Here is an 11,224-nt window from a genome sequence, read left to right as displayed (position 1 = left end):
CCTTTCAGAGGATGTATTATTTTTAGTCCCATGACTGAATCAGACTGAGCCAAAGAATAAAGCACATGTTAGAGCAGATTTAGGATGTGATTCACGAACAAAGCTTTGGTCGAGGTCTGCTCTCTTACTTATTTTTAAACAACTTTAAACAACGAAATCGAAATCAGAATTAGAGTCACTAATGGGTCATTTACTCACCTTACCTTTTTTTATTTACATCCTGGATGTAAATACCTATACCTATAAATCATAAATAAAAAAAACAACAGTGATGAGTTCACAATATAATATCTCCCTAGGAAAGTTGGACCCACTCACTCAGCCAGTAGGTCTAGCAATTCACCAGATTTGGCACCTTTTGTATTGCTGAATCAAACATTTACAGTTTGTACTGACATCATGGAATAGGACAACAAATGCAGGAGAGGACAATGACATCACTGACTGTCAGAGACAAGCTGTTTAGCAGCACTCCTGGGAACTAGAAAAGAAGCTGTATTAGCAGTTTAGGGTATTCACATTAACTATAATGAACTTGGTAGGAACTGTCAAATATTCTGAATTCAGTATTTTAAAAAAATTTTAATAACAAAGAATCAAGATGAACCTATAACACAGGGGTGTCAAACTTGCGGCCTACGGGCCAAAACCGGCCAGCCAGAGGTTCCAATCCAGCCCGCAGAACGACTTTGCAAAGGGAAAAAATTACAGAGAAGACATTAACTGCAAATTTTCAATAAAACTAAATACTATTTCAAATTTCTCCTCTGGGTGTCGCATAAAAGTCCATGAGCGGTGCTCCGGGACTTTTTTTTTCTCAAAGTGAGGAAATAGATTACTTGCTGAGATTCATAAAGACTTTTTAGTGCACTATAAGATGATCCACTAACTACTAACACTAGCACTACACCACTGCATACAACACTGTCCAGCAAGCAAACTGTTCCTGCTGGAGCTGAAGGGTCCACTATAATCAACTTTACCTTCTTCATTATTATAATCTATCTGTTCTTTTGCAGTAAACATTACACTCTGTGTCAGGTGAATTGGTAACCTGTGTGGTTGGTGTGTTGGCAGCAGGTTTCAGGGCTTAAAGAGTAAAATATTTGGCCCTACTATGAGACTCATCATGGCAAAAAATACAACAGCTGTTTTTGTAGAAAGATAGTTCATTAAATGTGAACATTTTCAGAATGTACTTGTACTTTTTTGCACTAAAACAAAGAGGAACATTTAAAGTTGTCATTTTTTATAGGTTATCATGTTATGATTTTACTGGTCCGGCCCACTTCAGATCAACCCGGGCTGTATGTGGCCCCTGAACTGAAATGAGTTTGACGCCCCAGCTCTAAAAGGTTGAGGTTTCTGGATATTTCCTTTCCGAAATATTTGCTTGTTTGGTTTCAGTCATTCAAATAGAAATCAAACATGAAACCAAACTGAATGTGCCAATAAGCACTGTAAGATGCATGAGAGTTTTTTGTCTTTGAGAACAAACTCCACCACCAGAGGTCGCCTGTTCATCACAACAACCTCATTAACACCAAAATGAAAAGTGTTTGTTTTCCATGTTTATTCAGGATGTCTAGATTTGCAGCTATGATTGCAGCAGAGCTCCCAAATGTCTCATTTGTGGACACTCCGCCTCCAAGGTTCATTCCTATCTCGTACTGCGCAGCTGCCGACACTTCCGGGTTGTGACGTCATGTCCACACCTTCTCTGTTTTTCAAACCGTGTCCTGGAGGGTGGACACAGCGTGGAGCAGTGATGTCAACAACGGTCAGTGGGTCAGCCTTTCATGAGAATAATCCTAATTCACAGCTGTAACCGAACACTGTGCTAGCAGAAGATTACCGGGCTCGTTTCGTGTCAGCAGGTTTATTATTACACCTTGTGCTGAAGGTTTGAGGATTAAAGAGACGAGAAACAACTAACGGTAGCGCATGTCAGCTAGTGCTAGCAAGCTAGCGGCGAGAGGATGATGAGGGTAGTGTTGTTAAGCTGAAACAGAGCAAATACATGTCAGAACGATTCTGTGTGAGAGGATGGATGAGTGTTTCACATTATAAACGAGGGCTGTTACTGCATGCATGAAACTCATCTAAAAAAAAAAGAGAGGAACTGGTTCTACTGGATGATGCTATCTGTGGCACCCTGCATGCTGACGTTGAGGTAAGCAGGTCATGTCAGGCTGAAGCTGTTAAAGCCTCCATTGTCTCTTTAGTATAAGGATAATTAATTATATGTGTCATTTAACTGTTACCAAGGTCAGATCAGGATGTCTAAAGCATCTCTTCGCATGTGCACTGATGGACTGTCTGGTTAACATGTGAGGGCATGAAGGGGGAATGAGGTCAAGCTTTTTATTATCATCAATTTGAATCAAACATTATTCAATTTGAGATCAAAACAAATTAAAAGGGTAGACCTGGCTAAGAACAGCAAGAGCACATACTTTCAACATGTCTATGGTGCATTTCCAGTATCTTTTAGAATAGATTTGAAGATTATTTTATAGGTCTTTAAATCTCTTAATGGTCTTGCTCCTTCTTATTTATTAGATTTGGTTTTATCATATGAGCCAGTGAGAGCTCTCAGGTCTTCAGGTAGTGGACTTTTAATTGTACCAAAAGTAAGAACAAAGACTCACGGTGAGGCAGCTTTTTATTATCATGGCCCACGTCTGTGGAACACCTCCCTGAAGATCTGAGGGCTGCACACAGCATCAACATTTTTAAAAGCAAACTCAAGACCTACCTTTATTGTCTCACTTTCACTGAATTTCATTCTTATAACAGATTTATTATTGTACATACATATTATATGTATGTATTTATTTATTTATTTATTTATTTATTTATTTATTTATTTATTTATCTAGTTCAAATTGTGTCACTTTTATTCTATTTTATTTTTTAAGTATAGTATCTTCTTTTCCTTTAATGGTTTAATATTTTAGTGTTTTATTGTCTTTGAAATGTATTTTATTTTGGTGATTTTAATTTCTTGTGTTGAGTTTTAACATCTTATTTTACCTCCAGTGTTTCCTCATTAAGATATCACAAGATATTTTGTGTTACAATGTCATTGTATGAAAATCACTTTATAATTAAAGTCTGATTGATTGATTGATTGATTGATTGATTGACTGATAGAATTGTTAGCAGGAGGTGATGTCTGAAAGTACTTTAGCATTAAACTGAATCTTATGTAGCTCTGTTTTTTATTAAAGCACTGCTGTAATCAAATATCTGAGAACGTACCTGTTAAATAAATGGTTTTAGCTAAGTCTCATTTTGTGCATCTTGTCATGTTTTAGATGTCCTCTCTCACCTCCCCTCCTTAAAAAAGGGAAGCAGATTGTATCTTGTCTTGTTTGCGATCTCCTGGTTTGAAACACAGCCTAATGTCTCTGCCTCTGTCTCCGTCTTAGAGAACGTAACAAACCATGATCACCACGGAGGCAGCAAGAGACTTCCAGGCCAAAGAGCGCAAGTACAAAGAGCAGCTGAGGAGATGCTTATCTTCAGCTCTGTCAGCAGACCTTAACAGGCAAGTAATGCATGTAATATGTGAATCATCAGGACATGTCGATAACAAGGACTCTATCTTTAACAGTTAAGGGCTGTCAAGTGAAGACATATATAGATTTATGATCTCCTGAAAGTCAGGTGATCCTTGTTACTGCGTCTGCACTTCCTTTTTTACAGGCATATGAAAAGTGAAGGGTAGTTCAACATACTGTATCTCTCACAGGAGCGGCACAATAAGAAGAACATCCATACAGCAACAATATATCTACATATATTTTAAAATCAAATTTTGTTAAGCATACATTGGTCTTAATTCTGTCAGTGTATAGATAACTCAAGCATTTGCTTTCTGCACAAGCTAACAAGCTCACTGATTTCAGGTGTTGTTAAACTTCCAAACCTTACATGAAGCTCTTTTTATATGTAATTTTTCAACGCACCATACATTTGTCTCTTAAAGTCTCACATTAGCTTTAAGTACAGTTGCATAACACTTTTATTTTCCAGGATAACGTAGAATATGAAAATGTATTTGATTTGATGATATGACTTTTGATTTATTATGGATGTTATGTCAAATGAAGAAATACATTTAATTGAAATTCTTACGTTTTAAATATGATTATTCATTTCAGATCAGCAATTCAACTCCTTAGTGACCTATTTCTGGATAAGTTGACCTTGACTAACTGATTTGTATCCCCCCCAAAATAGCTTTCCTCCATATTCTCAACCCAATCAGACCGTAACCTTTCTCTCTTTAAAGGGGTCAAGGGTCAACTCAATAACAGAGGCAAGTAGAACAGTGCACTCAGTAGAACAGGTCTGTCCCTGGTGTGCTGGGAGCATGTGGCTCCTACCTGCGATATGTTTGTGTGTGAGTTTCTTCTTGCCTCAACCTAACCCTAACTGCAGAGGCGCTACTTCATGAAACTGCACTACTGTGGGAACTGTTCAACACAACACAGGTTTCTTTGCAGTCGAGATGGTGATAAGGATAATAAAAATATGGTTTAGTTCATCTTGTTTGTGCCTAACTCCAGTGGATCATCTTATCGTAAGTGGAACCTGGTTTAAATCTGCGGTCGCTTGTATTTTTGAGCAGTGATAGTCGCACAAAGAGCACTTGTGGCTGTGACTGGAAGTGCAGAGTCAGGAGTCACTGACAAGACAATCCATACAAGTACTTGAAGAACTCAAGGCCACCAAAGAGCTTCTTCAGCATACAGATGCAGATGGGTTAATAGGTCCACTCCAGTCATTTAGATGCAGTCAGGCACACAATAAACATATGACTAGCAACACTATTTCACTGAGTTACAAACAATCTGTTCGGTCTCTTAGTAAAACTGGACCCAATGAAGCTTATTTATAGAGCACCTTTCATACAAATCAAATGCAACCCAAAGTGCTTTACAGCGATTGAAAACAAGAAAGAAGCAGAAATAAAATAACGGCAAAAAATATGAAAAAACAAAAAATGATTTTAAAATAGAGACTAATGCACGCCTACAACAATAAAATATATGTAATTAAAATAAGTTAAAGCATCAAATTAATATTAAGAATATAAATATTTAAAATAAATACATTTAAAAAGGGTAAAGTATAGAATTGAAAATCAAATAAAGGCTAAAAATGTCAATAAAACTGATACATAAATGAAAATAAATGAATAAATAAAAATAAAATAAGTAGTTAAAAATGAATGAAATAATAAAACAACAACATTAAAATCAATATAGTAGTAAAAAGTTAGTTACACAAATTGGTAAACCATATAATGATGATAATAATAACTTTATTTATATAGCACCTTTAAAAACAAATTTTTAAAAAGTGCTTTGACAAACAAAGCATGGTTCAAATAAGAAAGTAAACCTTTAGACAGACAGAGAGGAGGAATTTTAACAATGCAAAACAGAATACAACGTGAGGTTAAAAAGAACACACGTAAATTAAACAGAATGAAGTGGTGGGACAATAGACCAATACATTATTGTTTAAGAGGTCTTTCAAGGATAAATAGATAATATAAATAAATAAAAATAATTAAATAAAAAATAATAAGTAAATTAAAGCATTAAAAGGACATAAAAGAGGTTTCCAGAATAAGAGGACAGCACCACACCGGGAAAATTAGAAAAACTAAAAAGAATCAATTAGGAACATTTAAATATAATAATAATAATAATAATAATAATAATAATAATGATAATAATAATAATACATTAAAAAATAAATAATCAAATCAAATAATAAATACAATTTAAGACGGTTAGTTGGACAAAAACTAAACCTAATAATGAAACCGAAGTAAAAGTGGTTAGAAAGATAAAGTCACATAAAAGCAAGTCTGTAAAAAAAAAGCCAGACTGAATAAATATGTTTTTTAGTTTATGTTTAAAAGTCTCAATATCTCTAGAAGCTCCTCTCAGATCCTCCGACAGGCTGTTCCATTGTCTCAGAGCGTAGTGGCTGAAAGCAGCGTCACCACATGTTTTTGTTCTGCTATTATAAACAGCTAAAATAGATTGAAGTGCCACAATAACACCTGAGTGGAGGCTTTGAGCGAGCATGGAAGCTCTTTGTTAAAGCTGGTTGATTTGTTGACTGATGGTGAGGTAAGCCAGTCGATTGGTGTGAAAGCCTTCCCCTAACATCTGCAGCACACCACCAAAAGGTTCAATGGACACTCCATTCCTTTTACTCATTAAGTTGAGTTTTCTGCAGGAACTGCATTATGGGAATTGTATGCTTTTGTTTTTTATAAGCATGATCTATAGCTGGAGTAATGAAGTACAACACCTCAGCCTCAGCCGCCTCACTTCTTGTTAAACTTGTCCCTTATTAGTCCCCAACATTTTTGGAAGAACATCTCTAAACTACATTTTCAGCAGCTCTGTAACTCTGTCAGAAGATAGACAGATTCATCCCTCGCTGCAGATTCTTTTATGTTACTCTGTGCCTGAAAAAGAATGACTGCAAGGTATAGTTAAAAGTTTCAGGAATAAGACCTTGAGTTATGATTTCAAAAGCTTTCAAGACTGAGTAGGCTGTAGAAAGTGTACCTCATCCATTCACTAAATCATCTTGTACAACCGATTTGATAAATGTTCTTCACTTTAAAGCAACCCACGCACAAACTTAAAACCACTCAGCGGCGAGGGGAGAAGTTCTTTGCAGTACATTTTTTAGGATTTACGTTTCTCTCAACATTAAGAGCCTTTCTCCAGACTCATTAAAGTAGGAAAAAAAGACATACACTCACAACCAATGAAAAGCAAATTCATGCCTTTTTTTTTATAAAGCATATAAATGTGATTACTGGTGAAAAGGGAGCAGAGGAAATGCTGCACAATAAACTGATAGAGTACAGCATTAAGTCACGGAATAAACCTTGGGATTTACAGAATTTCACATTTTTATTATAATAGCATTAAAAAATCCAAGGCTGGAGTATTTCCTTGGATAATAGGATCAGGGATCATACATTTAGAACTTGGCACTGAGCAAAGTTATAGTAAGGTCCACCCATGAAGACCGGAGGCTCACGTGGATTGCAGCAGTTCGTTGGGTTTTGATCTGACAGGGATGTGAGTCTCCTTCTCGCACGAGTGGCTCATCAATTTGACCACTTGTCATCAGAGGGATACAGTAATGGACTCAGAACCAGGATTTTGAATGCCTCACGCCCCACTGGCCTCAAGCTGACTGATTTCTGGGTCAGCCACATCAGATATGAAGGGAAGATGAGAAGTAATGGTGGTGAAAAGAAATGGACTGCCTCAGGACTGTGCCTTTGTCACTCTGAAGTAGAAAACTGGGACGTCAGACTCATGTTTGAATCTGATAGATCCTGGGTGTTGACTCAGAGAGCCTCTGTTTTTGCTCCTTTTTCTTTGTAGGCTTTGTAATTTTTAATATGCACATTGTGCCAAATTGGCTCCAACAATTTAGTGACATGTTTTTACCTCTGATCAGTTATTAAAATGGAATTAGGAGTGAGTTTCCCTCCATCACATGTTGTGTATCTCTCCTCAGGTTGCTGCAGGAGGAGCTGGAGGCTGATGTTTCTCTGTTTGCTGCCTCGGGCTCCCTTCGAGCACACAGAGCTGTGCTGTTGGCCAGAGCTCCTCATGTTCTCCGTGGACACCCCCACAAAGATGCCACCATCATTCATCTGCCTGACTGCGAGCAGTCCAGGCTGAAAGATTTCCTCAGGTAGGCAGCTGGTTTCAGGGGGTGCTACCTGGTTACAGAAACAGATGTTTTTATGTATTCATTCATTACATTTTGAAGTAAATTTCAAGATTTTTATGGGTTTAATTCACTGCATTACAATACCACTTAGATTGGATTCAGCTGTTTTAAAATGTGCCCTGTTTCTTTGGTTTGAATGACTTACTGGTACACACTGGTACTGGTAAGTTTTTGAATGAGTGCAATATCTCAGATCTAAAACTCCCCATCAAAATACAGTAGGTGTCCAGAAAGAGCAAATTTTTTCCACATATGGAACCAAATTGTTATTAGAATGAACTTACAACAGACTCACAGTATACTCAGCTGCAATGTGTGTGGGGGGGGGTAATGGAGGGTGACACAGGAGTGGATTTTCACTCCTGTCAGAGTAAAAAAATAAATCCTGTCCCATCCCACTCCCTGTGAAATGACTCCCACTCCCATCCCGCACCCATTCAGAATGACTCCCACTCCCATCCCGCACCCACTCAGAATGACTCCCGCTCCTGAACCGCTCCCATTTTTTTTCTTCTTTTATTCTTTAGGCAATACATACCTCAATTAACAACAAATTTGACTCCTATCCCTCGGGAATCCCGTAACCTGTGGGATTCCCGAAAAAATGTCAGCCTCTAGGGGGTAATCAGCTCTAGGAGTCCATTTAAGATTTTTTCTTTAAGTGACCTTATTGACCAAATCAGTAATTTCATGATAGCCCCTGCAGCTGTTTTGGATGGATTGTAATGGGAGCAATTTCCCTTTAAAGCCTTCAAATTATACAAACTAACCTGGTGAAGTAAACAATAGATAGGCTACACCTGTGTTCTGCTAGACTGGTGGCCTTGAAAACACTAATGCAAAGGCTGTTTCAGGTAAAAATAACACACATCTTACCTCAACAAAGAGGTCTACCTATCTGTATTGTTGCCTACACTTACAATGACAATATGTCTGAGGCTGTCAGTCACAAAACAACCAGTTAAAGTAGATGTGTAGTTGAAAAAAGAGATTGCTGCCATTAAAATTCACCCAAGGCTGCTGGCTAAAGGGAAACACTGGGGCAACACTTTTTGTACCTCTCAGTCATTTTGGCCCCAAGTTATGTTGAAAGTATAGACCAGCATAAAAACACCAGAACATCTCTTTAAAAGCTCATTTTACCACTCAGTGGTTTCAAATGAAGCATTAAAAGTCTGCAACTGCTTTCTAGGACAGAATGTCAAGATACATCATTTCTCCCTCCCTTGAAGTCGTACAGTTTCACAGACTCACTGACAGAGGGCGCTGTGTGCACCTTTTTTCATCTGCAGGATTTTCTTGTGTTGGTGTTTTTTTTTTAAAGCATCTTTGCAGATTATGCAGTGATAAATGTATAAATCAGATAGTGTTAAGACACAGATCTCAAACTGTTTAACATTCTCGTCATGTGCTGTAAGTTTCTCATGCAGCAGCCGTGTGGTTTTCTTCAAGGCTTTCTAGTATGGACTCTTGCTGTGAAGAAGTCTTTGATCCACTGATATGCCTCTGTGTCTGATTAGCACTTTATAATTAGGAGGAGTAGAAAGATTCATCCTTTGGTTACACTACCATGGACTTTGTTTATAGCTTATTTTACATGAGGAAAATACTGAATTACTGAGTTCAGGCATCCAGGTTAGTATATTTTTGAGGCATTTTTGCCTTTCATGGACAGGACATCTGAAGAGAGACAGGAAATGTGGGGAGCAGAGAGTGGGGGAGGACATGCAGCAAATGGCCGAGGCTGGAATGGAACCTGCAACCTCTGCAACAAGGGCTATAGCCTCTTTATGTGGGGTGTGCGCTTACCCCCAATTTCCACTGGAAATTGGTACTGCGCAGCCGATACGTTCCCATTCTAGTCAATGCTAATGTTTACTCAGGGTGCGCCACGGTGCGTCTCAGCTCAGTCTAGGGAGCGTGCCCCCGCGCCGCTCTGCCAGAGATATTCGTCGAGTCATTTTCAACGGAGCAACCGGGAAAAGAACGACCGGGACAGGAAGTCAGGCAAGAGGATCGCATGCAACATCCACAAATTTCAAAATAACACCATATACTTACTCCCGACCGTTTAAAGATCGTTAAGATCAGAAATACTCATCGATTATGGATGTAAGCTACAAACAGCCACATATATGTGATCCAGGGCGACTACAGGGGTGCAGCTCGCTCGGCTGAAAGTGAAGCTTCCACAAAAACTCTTCCCCCTGGTGGCTGGCTGCAGTATAGGTCAAAAACTCTGTCTCCCCCATTTATTTGAATGGGGCTGCAGTCAAACTTTAAAAAATAAATACACGTCATACGAATGTCCCTCACATTCGTATGCTGTGGTGATATGTAGTTATTATTATACGATTAAAGCACAAAAGTAACAGAATACTATCCAAATGAGCAGAAATTCATCCACAGAAAGGCTCTGTAACCTGTTGTTTGTATGTAGTTCTCTCTATGCTTGACCCGGCTGATCCTGGCTGCTCTGAGTGGGCGCTATGCTCCAAACACGTGTCCTGTGTAGCAGGGCGCAAGCCCTCGGACGGAGCAAGCTTTCGGTGCTGCCGTAACGCAACGCTGCCGTAACGCAACGCTGCCGTAACGCAACGCTGCCATAACGCAACGCTGCCGTAACGCAACGCTGCCGTAACGCCACACGGCGCATCCTGTAGAAATTGCGGGTTACACTGCAAGGCCAACTGTCCCGCCGAACAGCAACAATTTTGCTGCTTAAATTCAAAACCTCTTAATGTCAACCATAACTTCCTTTTCCCAGTGTCAATACATTTTACGATCCTGGCAGATCCATTTAAGTTCTATTTCTTGTGTTGCTGTCATCCCTCAAGTTATGTCAACACTATTGATGACCAAAGCTTGTTTTTTTTCAGTTGATGTAATCGTCATATCTTTGTCTACTAACAGTCTCATGCATTTCAATCCTCAAGAGACACTATAACATCACCAATATGATCAGTGTTGCTACCATTTCTAGGGTGAGAGTGCAGACACCATTCATTTACATTTCATATGTTTGTCAACGGCAGAGAATAATGCCTGAAGTGATGCGTTCAAGCGCAGAATGTAATTTGATTTCTTGCAAGAAAGTGTAATGAAGTAAGGGTTTCTTATTTTCTGAGATAATCAGGGCGCTTGACGTTGTAGTTTATTTTTAGATTATTTTAACCCACTTTAAATTAAAATTTTAATGTAATTTTTAATATATTTCTAATTTTCCTTTTCTTTTCTGTTTTATCATATTTGTCATTTTAATTATGTTCTTTTATGCTTGTCTGAATGTCTCCAATGCTTTTAATGTGTTAATGTAAAGCACATTGAGTTGCCCTCGTGTATGAAATGCGCTATACAAATAAAGCTGCCTTGCCTTGCCTTGCCTTGCCTTGCCTAGTGAGGATTGTGAGGTCCCAATACAGCATAG

The 11,224-nt window shown here is 38.5% G+C and overlaps 1 protein-coding gene across 2 annotated transcripts in view; it reads left to right on the top strand.

Moving 5' to 3' along the window:
- Positions 1–1,670: 1,670 nt before the first annotated feature.
- btbd8 (BTB domain containing 8) overlaps positions 1,671–11,224 on the top strand; it is a 42,308-nt gene continuing 32,754 nt past the window's right edge. The window contains exons 1-3 of one of the 2 annotated variants that reach the window (XM_034703584.1): positions 1,671–1,780; positions 3,435–3,553; positions 7,579–7,758. In XM_034703584.1, the coding sequence (XP_034559475.1) occupies positions 3,450–3,553; positions 7,579–7,758 (284 nt within the window). In that variant the 5' untranslated portion in view covers positions 1,671–1,780; positions 3,435–3,449. Of the gene's footprint in view, positions 2,174–3,434; positions 3,554–7,578; positions 7,759–11,224 lie in introns of both variants that reach the window. The other variant, XM_034703576.1, reaches the window with a different exon arrangement.

The sequence above is a fragment of the Notolabrus celidotus genome, chromosome 2 (assembly GCF_009762535.1).
Source record: "Notolabrus celidotus isolate fNotCel1 chromosome 2, fNotCel1.pri, whole genome shotgun sequence".
Lineage (NCBI taxonomy): Eukaryota > Metazoa > Chordata > Actinopteri > Labriformes > Labridae > Notolabrus > Notolabrus celidotus.
This window is presented reverse-complemented; position numbering and strand designations above follow the sequence as displayed.